Source organism: Somniosus microcephalus, chromosome 10, assembly GCF_052327205.1.
Source record: "Somniosus microcephalus isolate GS21.2 chromosome 10, FLI_Smic_1.0, whole genome shotgun sequence".
Taxonomy (NCBI): Eukaryota; Metazoa; Chordata; class Chondrichthyes; order Squaliformes; family Somniosidae; genus Somniosus; species Somniosus microcephalus.
In genome coordinates, this window is record NC_140996.1 from 74,258,561 (window position 1) to 74,280,482 (window position 21,922).

Here is a 21,922-nt window from a genome sequence, read left to right on the forward strand (position 1 = left end):
ATTTTCCAAGAGTAGGTAGCCTCCTTATTCCTCCTACCAAAATGCACCACCTCACACTTATCAATATTGAAATTCATTTGTCATTTACATGCTCATTCTGTGAGTTTGTTTACAGTAGAATTAATTAAAAGCTTTTACAAACATGTACAAACTCTATTTAAAACAAAACTTGTCAGAAATGACTGGGATGTAAAAGAACTGCATAATAGTGCATTAATACTTCAGAAACATCACTCAGTTACATGGTTGTGAATCAACAAACAATCCAAAAGCCCAAGGTGAGCTGAAAGAGGCATATCTATTTGTGCAATTTGTATTAATTTTAGTTTTCAACATACTAGCCCATCCCTCATGTCACTATAGCAATAGCTGCACAAGCAGCAGGAGCAGCGGTTTTCCTATGGCGCTGACGTGCTGATGTCCACATAAGTAATTAGAATATTATTCACAATGCAACCAGACAACCAACAAATATAAAGTGCTGTAGTTCTTCAGTTCACGGTATTAAAAAGAATTGAACAAAAACGGGTATTTTCAACTTCAGTCACTTCCATTAATAAACGTTGTCTTCTTGAACCCCCCATGTAACATGTCAGAAAAGCAGCACTTATTCACAAGTGCAGAAAAACACCTACACAATTTGCGCTACCAAATTTTAAAAGAAAGCAGGAAAAGTTATGATTTAACAGAAATAAACATTCATGGTTCTTCTGTCCAAGAAGAAAGAATCAGACTGACTTGGAAATGTTTACTAGTATGGTGACGTAAAGATGTTAATTTACGAATTTCGCTTCTAATGTTTTGTTCTCAAACATTCTCCACAATATTAATCCCTGCTCTTAAGAGTAAGGAAGTCTTATTACGATTATACAAGGCTGGAGTACTGTGCACAGTTTTGGTCTCCTTATCTGAAGAAGGTGTGGAGATGCCGGAGTTGGACTATAACCTGGTGTTGTGTGATTTCTTACATTTATCTGAAGAAGGACATACTTGCCTCAGAGGCGCTGCAACAAAGGTTCGCTAGATTGATCCCTGGGGTGAGAGGGTTGTCCTATGAGGAGAAATCAAGTAGATTGGGCCTATACTTTCCGGAGTTTAGAAGAATGAGAGGTGATCTCATTGAAACATACAGGATTCTGAGGGGGGTGGACAGGGTAAATGCCGAGAGATTTTTTTCCCCTGGCTGGAGAGTCTAGAACTAGGGGACATAGTCTCAGGATAAGGGATCGGCCATTTTAGGACTGAGATGAGGAGGAATTTCCTCACTCAAGAGGGTTGTGAATCTTTGGAATTCTCTACCTCAGAGGGCTGTGGATGCTGAGTCTTTTGAGTATATTCAAGGCTGAGATAGATAGATTTTTGGATTCAAAGGGAATCGAGGGATGTAGGGATTGGGCGGGAAAGTGGAGTTGAGGTCGAAGATCAGAAATGATCTAATAGAAACATAGAAGATAGGAGTAGGCCATTCGGCCCTTCGAGCCTGCTCCGCCATTCAATGAGATCATGGCTGATCATCCAAATTCAGTACCTTGTCCCTGCCTTCTCCCCATATCCCTTGATCCCTTTAGCCTCAAGAAATATATCCAACTCTTTCTTGAATATATTTAATGAACTGGCCTCCACCGCCCTCTGTGGCAGTGAATTTCACAGGTTCACCACTCTCTGGGTGAAGAAATTCCTCCTCATTTCAGTCCTAAATGGCTCACCCCTTATCCTTAAACTATGACCCCTGGTTCTGGACTCCCCGGCCATCGGAAACATCCTTTCTGCATCTAGTCTGTCCAGAGCTGACAGAATTTTATAGGTTTCGATGAGATCCCCTCTCAATCTTCTAAACTCCAGTGAGTATAAGCCCAATTGACACAATCTCTCCTCGTACGTCATTCCTGCCATCCCAGGTATCAGCCTGGTGAATCTTCGCTGCACTCCCTCCATGGCAAGAACGTCCTTCCTCAGGTATGGTGACCAAAACTGCACACAATACTCAAGGTGCGGTCTCACCAAGGCCCTGTACAACTGCAGCAAGACATCCTTGTTCTTGTACTCGAACCCTCTTGCTACGAAGGCCAACATACCATTTGCCTTCTTAACCGCCTGCTGCACCTGCATGCTTACCTTCAGCGACTGGTGCACAAGAACACCCAGGTCTCTTTGCACTTCCCCTTCTCCCAATCTATTGCCATTCAAATAATAATCTGCCTTCCTGTTTTTGCCACCAAAGTGGATAACCTCACATTTATCCACATTATAGTGCATTTGCCATGTTTCTGCCCAATCACCCAACCTGTCCAAATCATACTGGAGTTTCATGACATCCTCCTCACAGCATACCCTCCCACCCAGCTTTGTGTCGTCTGCAAATTTGGAGATATTACATCCAATTCTCTCGTCCAGATCATTAATATACACTGTGAACAGCTGGGGTCCTAGGACCGATCCTTGCGGTACCCCACTAGTCACTGCCTGCCACTCGGAAAACGACCCGTTTATTCCAACTCTTTGCTTTCTGTCCGCCAACCAGTTCTGTATCCAAGTCAATACCTTGCCCCCAATCCCATGTGCCTTAATTTTGCACGCTAATCTCTTATGCGGGACCTTATCGAAAGCCTTCTGAAAGTCCAAATACACCACATCCACTGGTTCTCCCTTATCTATTTTACCAGTTACATCCTCAAAAAATTCCAGTAGATTAGTCAAGCATGATTTACCTTTTGTAAATCCATGTTGACTTTGTCCGATCCTGTCACTGCTTTCCAAGTGCTCTGCTATTACATCTTTTATAATGGACTCTAGCATTTTCCCCACTACCCATGTCAGGCTTACCGGTCTATAATTCCCCGCTTTTTCTCTGCCACCTTTTTTTAATAGTGGAGTAACATTAGCTACCCTCCAATCCATGGGTACTGTTCCAGAGTCTATCGAGTTCTGGAAGATGACCAGCAATGCATCTACTATTTCTAGGGCCACTTCCTTAAGTACCCTGGGATGTAGATTATCAGGCCCTGGGGATTTATCGGCCTTCAGTCCCATCAATTTTCCGAACACCATTTCCCTACAAATACTGGTTTCTTTCAGTTCCACCCTTTCATCAGACCCTATGTTCCGCGGTATTTCTGGGAGGTTAATTGTGTCCTCCTTTGTGAAGACAGAACCAAAATATGTATTTATTGGTCTGCCATTTCTTTGCTCCCCGTTATAAATTCCCCCGATTCTGACTGCAAGGGACCTACGCTTGACTTCACCAATCTTTTTCTCTTTACATATCTATAAAAGCTTTTACAGTCAGTTTTTATGTTCCCTGCAAGCTTACTCTCATATTCTATTTTCCCTTTCTTAATTAATCCCTTTGTCCTCCTTTGTTGAATCCTAAACTGCTCCCAATCCTCAGGATTATTGCTTTTTCTGGCCAATTTGTATGTCCTCTCTCCTTGGATCTTATGCTATCCCTAATTTCCCTTGTTAGCCACAGTTGAGTCACCTTTTTTGTTTACAATTGAATAGCGGAGCAGGCTCGAGGGGCTATATGACCTATTCCTGCTCCTAATTTTTATGTTCCTAAGTGAAGTGTTTCAGCCTTTGCATGTTAAAGTTGGGGACCAAAGTGAAGGCCCAAAAACTGCTGTCAAATCAATCAGTTGATCCAAAAGCATTTGAGCCATAAACAAAGGGTAGCAGTTATATTTGGGGTAAGTACTGCAGAATCATTAAAAAAAATAGTTGTGCCAGTGACGTCAAAGGGTCAATCGAGTCCCTTTAAAAGGGGGACTGATTTTCTGGTAATGCTTGCATTTTTGGCTAATACCCATGCCTGGAGTCTCTAGTAATGGCTTGTTTGGCTGGTTAATGCAGGCATACTGGCTGCTTTGCATAAACCAGGCTGAGAATGAGGAAATTCCTGACATCAGAGGCCATTTTTGGGGCAGATGGAAGTTCTGTCTCAAACAAGTCCCCACAGAAACTACCAACAAAGCCACTGACGTGCGTCGGGGGTCCCGCCTTCTCTTTGCACTTCTGACAAAGGGTCATCAGCCTGAAAGGTAAACTCTGTTTCTCTCTCTACAGATGCTGCCTGACCTGCTGAGTATTTCCAGCACTTTCTGTTTTTATTTTGTCTTTGTACTGATTGGCCGGGGAACCCTGGTTGAGAAAGCCTGCAAACGCACGTCAGTGGCTAGACAGGCCTGCCAATCACATGGCTGCCAGTGAGGTGCGGTTACCACGCAGCTGACTGGCTCGAGTCAGCATCCCCGGCATGAAGCTTCAGTGTGCTGCGGGAGCACGAGTGCGCAGCCCCTTTACTTAACTGTGCACAACCTAGGAGGAACAGTGGTTCCCACCAGCACAGATGCCAGTCTCTAGCCAATTCGATTCACTCCATGTGATAGCAAGAAACGGCTGAGCGCACTGGACACAGCAAAGATGACGGGTCCCAACAACATCCTGGCTGTAGTGCTGAAGGCCTGTGCTTCAGAACTAGCTGCCCCTCTAGCCAAGCTGTTCCGGAACAGCTGTAACACTGGCATCTACCCAAAAATGTGGAAAATTGCCCAGATATGTCCTATCCACAAAAAACAGGAAAATTCCAAACCAGCCAATTGCTGTCCTATCAGCCGACTCTCAATCATCAAAAAAGTGATGGAAGCAGTCGTCAACAATGCTGCCAAGCGGCACTTACTCACCACTAAGCTGTTCACCGATGTTCAGTTTGGGTACCGCCAAGACCACTCGGCTCCAGACTGCATTACAGCCTTGATCCAACCATGGATGAAATAGCAAATTTCTTGTGTGTGTTCAGGACAGTTTTCTGCAACTCTGGGCTGGATTTTGTCAATGGGGACGTGATGGAGGCGGGACTCCCACTTTTTGGGTTGTAGTCCTGCCTCCATCGATTTGTGGCCAACCCACGCGATTTTCCCTTGATTGACCATGTTGAGCCCGCCCAGCGGGCTCAGCAGGCCAATTAAGGGACACCTGGTTACAGGTGACGTCAGGGATTGACATTTCATCTGTCAAGAGCTTTTGACAGGTGAAATATCAGCGTTTGACAGCTCTGTGAAGCTGTCAAACACTGACAATCTGACTTCTAACTTGAGTCCTTCTCCACAGACTCAGTTAGAAATCTCTCCAGAACAGAACGCAGAATGCTGCAACTTTTGACAGCTCTGGGCCATTCTGCTTTCTATGCCGGTGAGATGAGGGACTCTCGAGGCCTGAAGGAAGGAAGTCTGCATTAGTAAGTAAAGGTAAGTAAAACTTATTTAAACACTTTACACACACCAAACACACTTACCTCTGCACTCATGCACCCATCACTCACCTGAACACCGGACATCTCGAACCCTCCAAGCCCTTCAGCCCGATGGTCTGCCTCGCTAACTTGGCGTGGTTTGGAGCCGTCGGGCAGCCCACACTTCAGGGCTAAAAATAGGGATTAGGCCAAAAACTGCCTGTTAACTACCTGTTAACAGGCAGTTAATTGGCACTAATCCCCTTCCCGCCTCAGGGAGGCAGCTCCCAGCACAGGTCGGGTACCCGCCTCCTGGGAAACGGGCATGGAGGCGGGAATGGTTCGTGCCCCCCAATTCTGCAATTTTCCCCCCACTCCCGCCTCCAAACCTGCCTCCACGGGGCTTGGAAATTCGAGCCCAATATATCCTAGAACCAACAAGGGGGCAGGCCATATTAGATTTAATAATGAGTAAGGAGCCAGATTTAGTTAGCCTATCGGTGGGTGAACATTTATCTAATAGAGACCATAATATGATTGAGTTCAATGTTGTGCTTGAAAGGGAGAAACGTGAAACAGCTACTAGGTGAGGCCGACTTCAACAAGATGAGACAGAGACTGTCCATGGTAAAATGGGAAAATCTGTTAATGGATAAAACAACAGATGATCAGTGGGAGGTTTTCAAAAAATAATTTATCGTCATACAGAACCAGTTTATACCCCTAAAGCCAAGAGTTCTACTTGCCAAAAAAAAGCCATGGATGACAAAAGAGGTAAGGGACAATATACAACTAAAAGAAAAAGCATACAAAAATGTAAAAAAATAGCACAGATCCTGGCAAATGTGACAGACACAAAGAACAAAGGGTGGCAAAACATAGTAGGAGCTACAAAAAGGGAGTATGAAAAGAAACTTGTAAGGGGTATCAAAATCAACAAAACTTTTTTACAATTATATGATGAAAAAGAGAGTGGTCAAGAGCAATGTGAGCCCCTTAAAACTATGATATAGTGATACTGTAAATGAAAATAAAGAAATGGGGGATGTGGGAGCGAAAGTCCCTATTACACAGGTACCTCAAATGTTCATTTTGGGCAGTCTGCGGGACCAGCACACAATGTGATAAAACAGCTTTTTGCTGAGCATGGGTTGTAAATTGTGTAAACAGGTCTAAAAGCAAGGATCTCTTTACAGGAAAGTAAAATAGAATGAATAAGAGTCATTCAGCCATATCTGTAATGGTCTGGAATATGTCAGCTTAGTTACTTATGTTTAGGGGAATGGGAAGAGTTTATGATGGCAATCAGGTCACTTGTGTTTATGGTAATGCCTGTTTGTTTAGTTCATGCTATTATTCTGTTATCATTTGTAAGCATCTTTGATGTGCCATGATTAACTGATGGTATGCATGGAATGTAGTGATCAAAGGTGAAATTTGTGCAAGAGATGTGAACGAATCACTGTTCAGCAGCTCGCTCTCATACTGGTTATGTGAAATATGAAAAGACCTGTGAGCTCATACTGGAATCATGATGTCTCAGGTTGTGGATAGTATGAGGTTTCAATAAAGACTAATCCTGTATTGCTACAACTGAGTGTGTGTGCAGTCTGGCATTTAAAGTAACGAGACAAAAAAGAACAAGAGCGCAGTCCAACAGCAGACATCTTAAATAATTACTTTGCGTCAGTATTTACAGTAGAGGAAGAGGATTGTATATGCCAGAGACCCCAAAGACTCGGTTAATCCCGGGGAAGGGGGGATGGACATATGAGGAGAGGTTGAGTAGATTGGGACTCTACTCATTGGAGTTCAGAAGAATGAGAGGCGATCTTATTGAAACATATAAGATTGTGAAGGGGTTGGATCGGGTGGATGTGGGGAGGATGTTCCCGATGATGGGTGAAACTAGAACTAGGGGGCATAGTCTTAGAATAAGGGGCTGCTCTTTCAAAACTGAGATGAGGTACTACTTCACTCAGAGGGTGGTAGGTCCATGGAATATGCTGCCCCAAAAAGCTGTAGAAGCTACATCATTACATAAATTTAAAACAGAAATAGACAGTTTCCTAGAAGTAAAGGGAATAAAGGGTTACGGGGAACGGGCAGGAATTTGGACATGAGTCTAGGTTCGGATCGGACATGGCCCTGTGGGTAGCGGAGCGGGCCCAGGGACCGTGTAGCCTGATCCTGCTCCTATTTCGTGTGTCTAATTCTGTTAGATTCAGGAGATGGTTCTGTGATAGTAGATTGGCGGTTAGGATCAGATCAGCCATGATCTTATTGAATGGCGGAGCAGGCTCGAGGGGCCGATTGGCCTACTCCTGCTCCTATTTCTCATGTTCTTAAACTAATTGTGAATCAGGGATGGGGACTCACCATAATTAATGTTAACAAATTAACAGTAATGAAGAAAATAATGGCACTAAAGAGTGACAAATCCCCAGGACAAGATGGTTTCCATCCCAGGGTTAAAGTAGCTGAGAAAATTGCAGATCCCCAACTGTAATCTTCCAAAGTTCGCTCGATTCAGGAACCATTCCTTTAGATTGGAAAATTGCACGTCACTCTGTTATTTAAGAAAGGCAAGAGGGAGAAACCAGGGAATTATAGCCCAGTTAGCCTAACATCTGTTGTTGGGAAATTAGTAGAGTCTATAATTAAGGATAGAGTGACTGAACACGGTGAACATTTTCGGCTATCAGAGAGAGCCAGCATGGATTTGTGAAAGGTAGGTCATGCCTGACGAACCTGATTGAATTTTTTGAAGAGGTGACTAAAGTAGTGGACAGGGGAATGTCTATGGACATTATTTATATGGACCTCCAGGAGGCATTTGATGAAGTCTCTCAAAAGAAACTGTTAACTAAAGTTGAAGCTCATGGAATTGAGGGCAAATTATTGACCTGGTTAGGAAATTGGCTGATCGGAAGGAGACAGAATAGGGATAATGGGCAGCTACTCAAATTGGCAGGATGTGACTAGTGGTGTCCCACAGTGATCTATGCTGAGGCCTCAACTATTCACTGTATTTATTAAATTACTTAGATGATGGTATAGAGCGCCAATGACAAATGACAAATTTGCTGACGACACAAAGATAGGCGGCATTGTAAGTAGTGTGGATGGAAGCATAAAGAGATAAAAATAGCTTTAGTGAATGGGCAAAATTGCAACAAATGGATTTCAATGTAGGCAAGTGTGAAGTCATCCACTTTGGACCAAAAAAGGATAGAACAAAGTACTTCTCAAGTGAGAACAAGATCAAATACAATAAGTTGAGAGGGGAAGTGAGGATGAAAATAAGATTGGCAAAGAAAGAATATGAGAGTAGAATGGCAGTTAACATAAAAGGGAACCCAAAAATATTCTACCGGCATGTAAATAGTAAGCGGATAAGTAAGAGGCAGGTGGGGCCTATTAGGGACAAAGAAGGTGATATATGCTTAGAGGCGCAGGGCAAGGCTAGAATACTCTAAGGGGGAAACATTCAGTTGGTTAGCACCTCGGGGGGGCGGGGGGCGCTAGGAACTTAGCGCCCGAGTGCAGCGATTTTAGCGCCGCTTGCGAAATTGACCAGTCTTTTGCGGCGGCGCTAAACACTACCGCCACGATCTCCCGCGCCCACAGATCACGACGTCAGTCAAGCGTGCAACGCCCCGGTAGCGCCCCAGACCGAATATTGAATCACGCCCTCTGCCTTAGTGCCTGCCGCTAGGAATGGCAGGTAGAGTGGAACGTTTTCAAGTCGGGAAGGGGCTGGGGGAGCGTTATTTAAAGGCGGGTGCTTCCTGTCTTGTCAGCAAAATGTTTGGTTTTAACGCTGTCCTAAGGAGTTTTGGCCCTCAGCACCACTTCTGAGGTTCCCAAGTGCCGAGCTCTTTCCCTGGGCCTATCCATTAGGGCTTCCAACACAATGGCCCAGAAATTCGGGTCTCCACGGGTGAGTACGCATGGGGTACTCACCTGTAGGCCCAATGGAAGTGCCGGTTTCCTGCATGCACTGCGCATACGCGGGAAACCGGCACTTCCGTTCCTCTGAACGAAGAGGTTCAGAGGTCGAACGCGTGCACAGGAGAGGCTGCGCGTGCGCATCGAACTTCAGTTTTTTTTTTTTTTTTTTTAAATACAGGTTTTCCCGGGAAGGTAAGCCTGCAGAAGTTAGAAATTTAAAAAGCAGGCGTAAAGCCTGCTTTTTACAACGTAAGTGGTGAATTAATTAAAATTAAAACATTTTTTCCCACAGGTTTATTATTTTAAATACTTTAAAGCAAGGTAAGTTTATTTTTAGCCCTTAGAAAATAATTTTTTTTTTCCCAAAAATTTATATTGTTTAAAATAGTTATTTCATGTAATTTAAAGTTTATTTAAAAAATGTGGTGTTCTTAAAAAAAAAAAAATTATTTGAAGATTCAGTGTTGTTTCGGGGCCGTAGTATTTATAAGTCTTGACAGCACTTCCTGTCAGACTCATAAATGGAGCATTCCCTGCTCTGATTGGCTCCCCATGGCCCACGTGATCCCAGGGGACGCATCGAACTAACTGCGCCCCTGGGATACGCAAACACTGCGCGACGGCAGCTGGACCAGGCCCCGGATCGGAATTCCACGGGGGCCCACAGCTCAATGGCCGGCGCGCAAGGTAAGTGCAGATCGGGGGCTGATACCCGCGGGAAGCCCCCGACCCGAATTTCTGGGCCAATTGCTTTTGAGGTCTTCCCAGGCCGAGATTCAAGGCTGCAATGAGCAGGGAGTGGCTGGCCAGCAAGATGGCCCCTCCCCTTTAAGAACTGGACGGCGCCAGTCTGTCTGGCTTACATGGTAACTGACATCGCCTGAGCTTCGGTAGCGTTCTGAGGTAGCGCCTCGCTCCCTGACGTTTGCGCCTTAAAGAGAGGTGTGCAGTGCCTGATTTAGCACTCAAATCACCTCCAGGGGCGATAGAAGTGAATTTTGCAGTCGGAGGCGATAATTAGCGCCGGGCGCTAACCTTTGCGCCCGGCCAATATTAGCGCCCCAAAATAGGCAATACCGAATTTTTCCTCCATAGACTTTCTAAATGGTGAAAAGCTAGAAGCAGTAGAGGTCCAAAGAGGCTATGGGGTCCATGTATATAGATCATTAAAATTTCATAGACAGGTATAAAAAAATCAAAAAGGCTAAAGGAATATTGGCCTAGGGGACTAGAATACAATGGGATAGAAGTCATGCTACAGCTATACAAAGCCCTGGTTAGACCACACCTGGAGTACTGTGTTCAGTTCTAGGCACCACACCTTAGAAAGGATAGATTGGCATTGGAGGGAATGCAGCGTAGACTTACGAGAATGATACCTGGACTCCAAGGATTAAAATTAGAGAGATTACACAAACTAGGTTCGTATTCCCTGGAATTTAGAAGATTAAGGGGTAATTTGATTGAAGTTTTCAAGAAATTGAGGGGAACTGATGGGGTAGAGAGAGAGAAACTATTTCCGCTGGTTGGGGAGTCTAGGACTAGGGGACATAGCCTAAAAGGAGTGACGTCAGGAAACACTTCTACACGTAAAGGGTGGTAGAAGTTTGGAACTCTCTTCCGCAAACTGCAATTGATGCTAGATCAATTGTTAATTTTAAATCTGAGATTGATAATTAACCAAATTAAGGGATATGGGGCAAAGGCGAGTATATGGAGTTAGGTTACAGATCAGCCATGATCTCAGTGAATGGTGGAACAGGTTCGAGGGTCTAAATGGCCTACTCCTGTTACTATGTTCCAGAGGTAACGTGAGAGTGACTGCTCTTGACATCAAGGCAGCATTTGACCGATTGTGGCATCAAGGAGCCTGAATAAAACTGAAGTCAATGGGGATCAAAGGAAAACTTTTGAGTGGCTGCATTAGCCCAACCATCTTCAGCTGCTTCATCAATGACCTTTCCTCTATCATAAGGTCGGAAGTGGGGCTGTTCACTGATGAATGCAGTGTTCAACTTCATTCACAATTCCTTAGATATTGAAACAATCCATGCTTGCATGTAGCAAAACCAGGATTGCATCCAGGATTGGGCTGATAAGTGCCATGCAACCTTCGTGCCACACAAGTGCCAGGTAATGACCATTTCAGCAACAGGGTGCGCATCCATCTCCTCACGACATTCAATGGCATCACCAGTGCAGAGTCCCCCACCATCAAAATCTTGGGGGTTGCCAACACCAGAAACTCAACTGAACCAGCCGCATAAATGCTGTGGCTACTAGAACAGGTCATACGAACATACAAATTATTGGCAGGAGTAGGCCACTCGGTCCCTCGAGCCTGATCTGCCATTCAATCAGATCATGGCTGATCTGATTACGCCACATTCCCACCTACCCCCGATAACCTTTCACCTCCTTGCTTATCAAGAATCTATCTACCTCTGCCTTAAAAATATTCAAAGACTCTGCTTCCACCGCCCTCTGAGGAAGAGTTCCAAAGACTCACGACCCTGAGAAAAAATGTCTCCTTATCTCTGTCTTAAATGGGCGACCCCTTATTTTTTTTTTTTTTTTTTTTTTTTTAAAAACAGTGACCCCTAGTTCTAGATTCTCCCACAAGAGGAAACATCCTCTCCACATCCACCCTGTCAAGACTCCTCAGGATCTTATGTTTCAATCAAGTCACCTCTTACTCTTCTAAACTCCAGCTGATACAAGCCTAGCCTGTCCAACCTTTCCTCATGAGGCAATCCGCCCATTCCAGGTATTAGTCTAGTAAACCGTCTCTGAACTGCTTGCAACGGATTTACATCCTTCCTTAAATAAGGAGACCAATACTGTACACAGTACTCCAAATGTGGTCTCACCAATGCCTTGTATAACTGAAGCATAACCTTCCTACTTTTGTATTCAATTCCCCTCGCAATAACGATAACATTCTATTAGCTTTCCTAATTACTTGCTGTACCTGCATACTAACCTTTTGCAATTCATGCACTAGGACACCCAGATCTGTCTGCATCTCAGAGCTCTGCAATCTCTCACCATTTACAGGAAACTTTCTGGTATCCGGCACGGACGGGACCGACGTGTTGCCGGTTCATCAACAATTCCGGATAACCGAACGCTATAGTAAAAGATACGGAGCTCAGAGCTCCGTATAAAGCAACAAACCCTGTTGCTTCTTCAAAACAATCGGCACAAGTTGCAAGCATCTCTGTAGCTTAGCAACAGCTTCAGCTACACCCTTGCACAGCAACAAATGGAGTAAAAAAAGTAACTAAAAGTAAAAAAAGTTACCTGAACCGACTCCCGAATTTTGCCGGTGGATAGAGCGTTCTGGTTATTTAGGGGCCGGTTAATCGAAAGTTTCCTGTAGATAATATGCTTCTTTTTTTTAATTTATCCTGCCAAAATGGACAATTTCACATTTTCCCACATTATACTCCATTTGCCATATCTTTGCCCACTCACCCAGGTCAGAGGCTGGGAATTCTCCAGAAAGTGACTCACCTCCTGACTCCCCAAAGCCTTTCCATCATCTACAAGGCACAAGTCAGATGTGATGGAATGCCCTCCATTTGCCGGAATTGGTGCAGCTGCAACAACACTCAAGAAGCTCGACACCATCCAGGACAAAGCAGTCCGTTTGATCGGCAGGCCAAGCACCACCTCATAACATCCCCATCCTCCAGCATTGGTGCACCATGGCTACAGTATTTACTACCTATAGATGCACTGCAGCTACTCACCACGGCTTCTTCGACAGCACCTCCCAAACCCGCGACTTCAACGATCTAGAAGGTCAAGGGCAGGGGCAGCAGGTGCATGGTAACACCATCAGCTCCAGGTTCTGCTTCAAGTCACACAGCATCCTGACCTGGACATATATCACTGTTCCTTAATCATCGCTGGGTCAAAATCCTGGCACTCCCTACCCAACAGCACGTGGGTGTACCATCACTACATAGACTGCAGCAGTTCAAGAAGGCAGCTCACCACCACCTTCTCAAGGGTAACTGGGGATGGGCAATAAATGCTGGCTTTGCCAGCGACACCCACATTCCAATAAAAAGCTTCTCTATCTGATGTATCAGACCTACTTACCCCATAGCATATAACTCTTCAAGCATTAATATTCATTAGCTATTTCCATTTTGCAAGCAGGCAAGGAAGGGCTTTAGCAGAAATTGCCTCCATCAGAGTATTCAGAAGTCTTCTATTCTGTCTCATCAGTTGTGACAACCATAGTAGATTTTTCAGATGTTTCTCCTATCCTGTCCTATCAGTTATGACATCCATAGACATGCTGATGTTCAACCACTCTTTAAATCTATTGTCTGTGTTGATCTAGCAGATAGAGAAACTTTTAAACCTACAATAGCTAGATTCATATCTAGTAAGACACAATGGGGGTGATTTTCTCAATGGGAAGCTTTGGAAGGCGGGACTCCCACTTGTCGGGTTTCAGTCCCGCCTCCATCAGCTTTTGGCCAACCAGCAGGATTTTCCCCTGATTGACCTTGTTTAGCCCACCCGGCGGGCTTAGCAGGCCAATTAGGGCGAAGCCGGTTGTAGAGCACGTCAACGTATTAAGTGTCATCTGTCAAGAAATTTTGAAAGAAGAAATGTCATCGTTTGACAGCTCTGTGAAGCTGTCAAGCATGGACATTTTGTGTAGTTTGATGAGGTCTTTCTTTTACAGAAATTAGATGTTTGTTGCATAAGAGAGTATGCAACGGACATCTCTCATCTGCAACACAGAGGTACAAGACTCTCCGTATAGACTGAAGCCTGCAGGAAGAAACAAAGGTAAGTACACTTTTAAAAACACTTAGGACTTACCTCAGATACTCACCTCTACACTCTTGCACCTATCACTTACCTTCACACCACACTTTTGCACCCACCCCCCGAACCCTGCAGACGCACTAATCGTCTTGGTGACCCTGGTGGGTTTTGGAACTTTCGGGAAGCCCGCACTTGAGGGCAAAAACTGGATAATCCTATTTTCTGCCTGTTAACTACCAGTTAACAAGCAGTTAATAGGCTTTAATCCCTTCCCGCCTCCACAGAGACGGGACCTGGCGCCGGATGGCAACCCACCTCCTGGGAAGATGACATGGAGGCGGGTTGGGGGCGGGTTTGCCACCCGCCCCCAAATTCTGCCATTTTCCCGGCAGTCTCTCCTCAGGGCGGAGAAAACCGCCCCCAATGTTTCGGTTAATTATTCTCCTCTCAGGTGTGGCTTAGCTTCTCTACCTATGGATATTCCAAACTGGAGGGAGAAAGTGAAAAGACTTTCACAATATTCCCTGTTATCCTAAAGGTCTCCTGCCATCCATTCTCTCAGTGGCAACCTGTCAGTTAATTTGAGGAAAAGAATTCCACTGCATTAGATATAGCCTTGTGCTAAATGGGATAAAAGGGTATTTTAAAATCCTTCATAAAAGAAAGCTTGAGCTATACTCAATTATATATTTCCTGAACACTTCAATTTACCTTTATACATTTCTACATAACCTAATAATGAATTCTTCAGAAATTTGAACATTTAAGTCAGTTCATCCTCGATAAAGTAAAATCTATAGTTGTAAGCCTGTAAGCTTATAGAAAATTGAGCATTTCAGATCAAGCTCTTTCACAGTCCTTTGGTACTAGTTTTTCAGATACTATTGAGCTTATGTAGACAGAAGAGTAAAGCAGCAATTGGCAATTCAACAAAATCGTGACCATTTGAAGTTTTCATCTTAGTTTTGATAACTTGTTCTGCAAGATTAATATGCCAAGGTAATTTACACGGTAGCACTGCTTGTAGTTTTGGTAGCAAGGTGTTCTTGGCCAATCCAGGAACTGAGCCTTTCTGAAAACGCCCCAATGTGCACCCATAAGTCATTCCAAACTGTACACAAAATACAGTGATATATCAGGTAAGCCTGGCCTGGATTTCTCAGAACCCTGGTTGAAACCTGTGTAATAAGGTACGTGTAAAACCAGCTTGGATAGCTTGTACAAAGAGTACTGCTTCCTGAAAGTTAAGGTTTTGACATGACCCAAAAGCAGAAGACACTAGATGATCTCAGAGATCTCATAACTTACATACATCTTCTGTACTGGCGCAGTTCTTCAGCTGGATGTATAAGTAATAATGACAAATGCTTTTCAACAGCTCAATGTCAAACTAACGTTTTTGCTGAGTGAAATGAACTCCATGAGTAAGCCGATTAAATCCCAAGTACTAAAGCTTTTATAACAAACCTATAAATGCTGGACTTACTCAGACTAAACAACAATGGTTTAACTCTCACCAGTGGATCAGCAAATTCATATAGTTAGCACAAGTGCCATTAACAGAAATCAGACTTTCACACAAAAAAAAGAGCTATCCTAGATCATCAATCCCATTAACAGTGTCCATCCCTAACTGGCAGAATGGGGAAAAACACGTGGCATAATATTCTACCCAAAGTAGTATTTGAAACCATGACACAAAGTGTACAAATCTTTGAAAATGTAGCATGTTTCATGACACAACAGAATTTCCAAATTATAAGTTATGACCCTTGCACTGCAATCTAATTTTAATGGAGATTGAAATAAGCAGTGGAAAATGTAACTAATTTTAAATACATCTGTTTAAATCCTGGAAACGGAGCTAATATTTCCAAAGGGATATATCTGGCAACATTTAAGACAGTGCTTCAGTTTGTTCAAGGGGTAACGGGATTCATCTGTCTCGGTTTAATCTCTTTACTGCCATCCAAAATAAAAAAGATTGATATCTTAAAAGATACTAGTCTCACCTTTCACTGCGAATTTGGAACATTAACTAGAAAATCAATACAAAAACAGATTATGAATGTTTGAGAGATTATGACAGATTGCACATTGATTTTTATACTGAATCTATAAATCACTATCATATACGATGGATTGTGATCCAAATCAATGCAAAATGTTCATTGTGCTTTTACAATACAGAAATTTTCACAATAAAGGTTAGCAATGTGCTTTTTGGCAACATTTTGTACTTTCCTTCAAAATACATTGAATTGAAATTTAAAAGGACAGGACTAAAAGCATTAAATATGGTACTTCATAGCTATTTCTCAAGCTGGGCAGTCTTGGAATGCAACATTAACTAAGGTGCACAAAAAAGTCAAAAGGCTAGAATACAATTACAACACAACTCATAAAAGCAAGATGCAAGAATTTCAATCTTTTTGTTCACTATTAAAATGACTGGATTTGTGCCGTGCTGAACCATTCTTACAGAAACAAACATTCTTGCAGCTTTTTTCCTGGGACGATGCAGTAGTTTTAACTGGAGTTATATGATATTTAATGATGGGTCCAATATAAACATGCACATCCATATTTAAATACTAAATGATGCATAAATTGCCTTTTCATACCCAAAGAACAGCTCCAGGTTTAAAAAGTACATTAAAACAGATTGTGTAATTAACAAGCAGAATTGCCCAAACATACTTGAGTCTTCTTACAAGGATCCATGCGTTCTAGTTTACAGAGCTGTTATTGACATGTGCGCAACCCTGCAAATGTCACTTGTCACAGGCACGTCCATATAGATATAAGTAAAAATTATATCACGGATCTTTTGACATTATCTGATAAAATCCTTAGTACTACCACTATTTTTAAATTGTTCCTTTTATGATAGATGATGAATATTTTAAATTTAGAATATTGCAGCGAAGAAATAAAATGCTACACGTCATGGACATCAGTAAGTTATGAAGTATCTCTACAAATGAACCCAACTAGATAATTTAGAAGTGATAAAGTCTTAGGCTTATTACATGTCACTGCTGGACATAACAAGCTTATTTCACACTTGTGTCTTAACTTTTTAGTATTTAAAGTTTGTATTATTATGGTTATGAAGGCAGAGGGCACTTTAACAGTCTCCAATCTCACATCATATGCAACTCGCATAGCCTGGTCATCATTTTAAAAATCCTCTGAGCTGCAGTGAAGTTAAAAAATGAGTACGAGCACAGACAACTTAAGTTTCTGTCACTGAGTTTGATGCAGCTTTTAGGCTGAAGTCAGATTTCTCACATTAATGGTACACAATACTTGAGGCTTGATTCAGTTCAGTGCTCAAATATTGTGTGACAGGTCAAAAATAAAATCATTCATTGAAGTTAAGGATCCAATTTGTAACATAACTGGTGTGTTATCCACTTCCACTTCCAATGGAAGACCAGCGGCCTTACTTGACCTTTCCATTAAGCAGTGGTCTTTCCTGACCACAGGAGGAAAAGAAAAGTACTGGTTACCAATATATTTCTACCAGGATGACAAAATCGTAGAACTATTGAAAAGTTATTGCCTAGAAATTATATCACATTTGGCTTAAACAAAGTATAAGGACTGTGACTGTATTATTTGCTTCCCATTTCATTGAAATATATTTCAGGGATATAAACATATTCTCAATACAATTCCAAATTTAGTAATACTATTACTATAATTGTGATGTTATTAACAGTCGCTGAAACTAAAATTTGCTTGCATACTTCGAGAGAAAAATGCTGCTGTATAACAAACCACATAACTACAACAGCTGAATAACCGTGAACACTTTTAGCACTGGATATCAAAAGAACGGAGTTAAGTGCCTGAGCTGTTGATCATAGCAGCTCACTCGGTTGATTTGGGAAAATCTTTTCTACTTTCAGCTAGATGGGCAGGTAATCTGGGATCCCAACTACTTTTTCAAATTGGCTGTCAAGAGTCAAGATTCAAACAGGCTGAAGTGCATTATATTCACCAGACCCAGTCACTAATGATTTCTTTGGGCCCAGATCATCACTGACTTCTCAGTGTGGTTGATGAAGGAAAGCAGAGAGAACCCAAAGTACAGGCTATGTGACATATCAGAAAGTTTTGCATGAGTACAAGTCTGACTTCATATGGACTCCTCTCCCTCCATTTATTTCCAGTTAGCAACCCTTTCAGAATCAAGATTTTTCCCATTTTAATTGAACAGATTTCAACAATAATGAAGTTAGAATCATCTGATTAAGATGGGTAAATGCCAATAGATTATAGCCTAAATTTAAAAAGCCTCTGTGTACTGCATTTTTTACATCTCTCCACTTGAAAGTAGGTGGTTAATAATGGAATGGCAAATTTCAGTTAAGAATTTATTTTGCAGTTCCCACAGTTCTTGTGTAGTGAAAATGGTTTGATGTTTTTCCTTCATCTTGTTGTTCCTTTTTAAATGAAAAAAGTGCCTTTTTAAAAAAAAAGGACAAATAAATAGCACACTACATACCACGATCTACTGTTTTATGCCACTCGAGAAAATCCCAGCATTAAATAAACAGTAGATTTAAGCATATCTCACATAACATTTTGCAGTATTGAAATCGGGAACTAAATTAAGTTAAAATGAGGCAATTTAAGTTTTTTTCCAGCAAAATGTGTATTTAGCAAACAGCACGTCAAATCAACATTGCACTAACTTTATAAAACAGATAAGGTACAAAAAGTACTGTACAGTAAATCTCTTTTGTATTTACATACATCAACACCACGCTCAGAGCATTATTTTTGCCCAATTGGAGCCTTCACCGGCTTTGTGTGTACCATATACACGATCTATTTCACAAGCTGTGCTGTTTTGTATTCACACATGCAGGTGAGAAACCAAACTCAGTGTGTGTCCATGAACAAGTGATAACCAGCACTTCTGAACCATAGTGCTTTCCAATGAAAAGGGAAAAGTTCAAAGCTGTACAAGGAAGCTCTTGAAACCACAAAATTCACCTTCAATTTTGAGAGATAAATGTCTCACAAAGTTATTGAAAGAAATATTAATCATCATCCATAGCCTGAACTTGAGTTTCAGAACAGTGCACTGTAGATTCTGGCCTCAGTTAACTGTAGTATTACTCAAACATAACTGTGATTTCACAAAAACACTAATTTATTTTAAGATCTAAAATTCAGCCCAGTACAGCATCTGAACGATGTAGTTGGTTTTAAATCTAGTTTAGGGTTCAGGCGCCAATGCTGCACATAAACCTAGCAACTGTTTCTCTACATCACAACATGTTATTCCAGACAAGGTATATTTAGAAGTGCTCTTCAGTGTGCAGACAAGAAAACAAACCAAGTCTTTATATTTTCCTGACAAATGCAACCAATATGATGAAAAATAAAAAGGTGAGGGGAGAATGTAAACGTTTAAGACTTATAAAGTGGAAAACCTGGCTAAAAAAATTAAACTTTTACAATGATGTTTTAAAAAATACCAAAGCAGTTTCTTATTCATCCAACTCCACAAGTGAAATCTGTTATGCTTTATACATACATGTAAAACAAACAAATAAAGTAAGCATTGGTCAGGTTTGCAGGGAGCTCTAATGGACAGAGTGGCTGAAAATGTCAGCAACTGGTTCTTTACCTCCAAAGCCTCATTCAGGAATTGTCTGAACTGCAACTACAACTACAGCACAGTACTAAGGCCTCAAAATTTTGGATAATTTCTACACTACCCCCACCCCCAGAATTTTGCAGTTAAGAGATTTTACTTTACGCTGGCTGCAAATCTAGTACAAAACCACATTTCCATTTTCATAATGGAAAGCACATTTTGTTCTCCCTTGGGAAAACAGGGACACACATATCAAAATATTGTGAAAAAACAAACACAAGAGATGGAAACTTAGATTTCTCAGCTGAATTGAAGTCACTCTCCTACTTTATGAACATTTACCAATTACTACTAGACATACCACTCCCGGCGGGAAATGATTGAACCATCTAAGTGTGAAACGAGATCATCTTCATTTTCATCATAGTAGTCATCATGCACATACTGAGATACATTGGGAATTTTTCGATCTTCATAATAGTCGATGGGTATCTCCACACCTTCAGTGTACCTGTTATTTATATTGTCCTCATTTCGCCATTCACTTTTCTGCACCTCTATGGGATAATCCTGAAATATGTTGTTTGGATCGAGCTTCCGTTCACTTTTCTCATAATCAGTGTACGGCTCAATTCGATTTGATTGTAAAACATCCATCTGGGCGTCCTTCTGGATGTCTGCTGTTCCAGCATACTGCTTCGTGTAGTAGTCCCCTCGGAAGGTACGCCGGCGTCTCAAGTAATACATTACAATGATGATGACCACAAGCATAAGAAAGAGAGTGCCACCAACCACACCGCCGATGATAGTTCCTAAACTGTCACTCTTCACAGATTCCAGGGTTGACGGAGGAATTGGAAGCCTCCGTGTATAAGCAGGTAAACTTGTGATGCCCGCCGTTGTGTAAATTGGTGGTGCAGTTGTAGACAGTGGGGTAGTAGTAGGAGGATCTAATTGGAAATGGGGTAGGGATAGCAGAGACAGAAAAGCAATGAACACATATACATATGTACTACAACCTGACAAGTTAATATTTTCTCATCCTCAATCAACTATTTGCTTTATTTTAGTAGAATGTAGACAAAAAGAGAGCACTGAAGGGGTCAGGCAAGTTCTGCTTATTTACATTTGAAAATGCAACCTCCAATTTTCATTTATACAGTAACCCTTCACAATGGAAAGTTGAAAATCTAGGTCAGTACAACAATGAGTTGCAGGGATCTCTTTCCTAGTGATAATTTAACTATAGAGCACTTGTTGTAGTAAACTATATGTCTGTATTTAGATCTAGCATTCAGTTCTTTACAGTATTTTTGTTTTTTCATTGTTCTTAGTACAATTAGTTGTGGTCTACATTCCTGCTGGAAAAGCCTAATGAGTCTGAACAGTTCTGGTTTCCATACTGTAGACTACTTAACCCAGGTATGGACTCCGAGAATTGGTACGGTGGAAGAATTTTTTTTTTAAATTACTTTTAACACATATGGCAACAATGCTTAGAAGAGCATCAAAGGACACTATCAAATGCTAGCTCCCTCAAACTGAGGCCTAGGTAATTGCAATATTCTAAGATTGTTCACTGGACCATGAACAATTGCAAATGTATGTGCACAATCCAAAACAAAGTGTTAGAAATAAGATCTTAAACAATGATTGTTTTAAAAAAAGGTGGTAAGTTATAAAATCTAAACATTTCTATACATGACATTTTTTTAATGTTACTTGTTATAGCATTTAGATAGGATAGTATGGCATTTAAATTTTACACGATTTAGTACATTTTATGAGGATATAAAGTCTCCTCTCCAGATTCCCAAGGCCACACATATTCTGTGCTCAAAATGAATAGGCAGAAAATTTGCACCCAGGCCTCGGCTAACGCTGCTTGAAGGGACACAGTCAATCCCTCATTCCACATTGTGCCTGAGCTTTGCTTAGTACCTTCCCAGCATTACCAGGATAAGCACACGAGATTAGGACTACTGATCATGTGGCGGATAAACGGCAACACAGACTGGTTAGTCCAAATAACTTGTTTGTGTTTGAATTTTTGTGTAATTCTATATAATGTGACCAGGAGCACAAGTTCAGCAGGTATGGAAGGGTACACTTGTCCCCGGTACTGTAACACCACACACTGGTGCTTCAACATACCACCCTAATTTAGCACAATTTGTGCTGCAATTTTCTCAGTTTTTCATACTTTATTTACCCATTCCAAAGACGCTACCAAAACACATGGGGGGCTAAGTTTGTTGATTTGCGCCTTCCTAAGAGGGCACTAAAGGGGCGCAAATCAACTAATGTCATGGCACGGCGCCTCTAAC

At 41.9% G+C, this 21,922-nt stretch overlaps 1 protein-coding gene across 2 annotated transcripts in view; it reads right to left on the bottom strand.

Annotated features, from left to right (window-relative positions):
- Positions 1-18,667: 18,667 nt before the first annotated feature.
- The window catches only part of nectin3b (nectin cell adhesion molecule 3b), a 338,904-nt gene continuing 335,649 nt past the window's right edge, over positions 18,668-21,922 (bottom strand). For both annotated transcript variants that reach the window (XM_085998621.1, XM_085998620.1), the window contains one exon: positions 18,668-20,545. In XM_085998621.1, the coding sequence (XP_085854747.1) occupies positions 19,947-20,545 (599 nt within the window). In that variant the 3' untranslated portion in view covers positions 18,668-19,946. The remainder of the gene's footprint in view (positions 20,546-21,922) is intronic.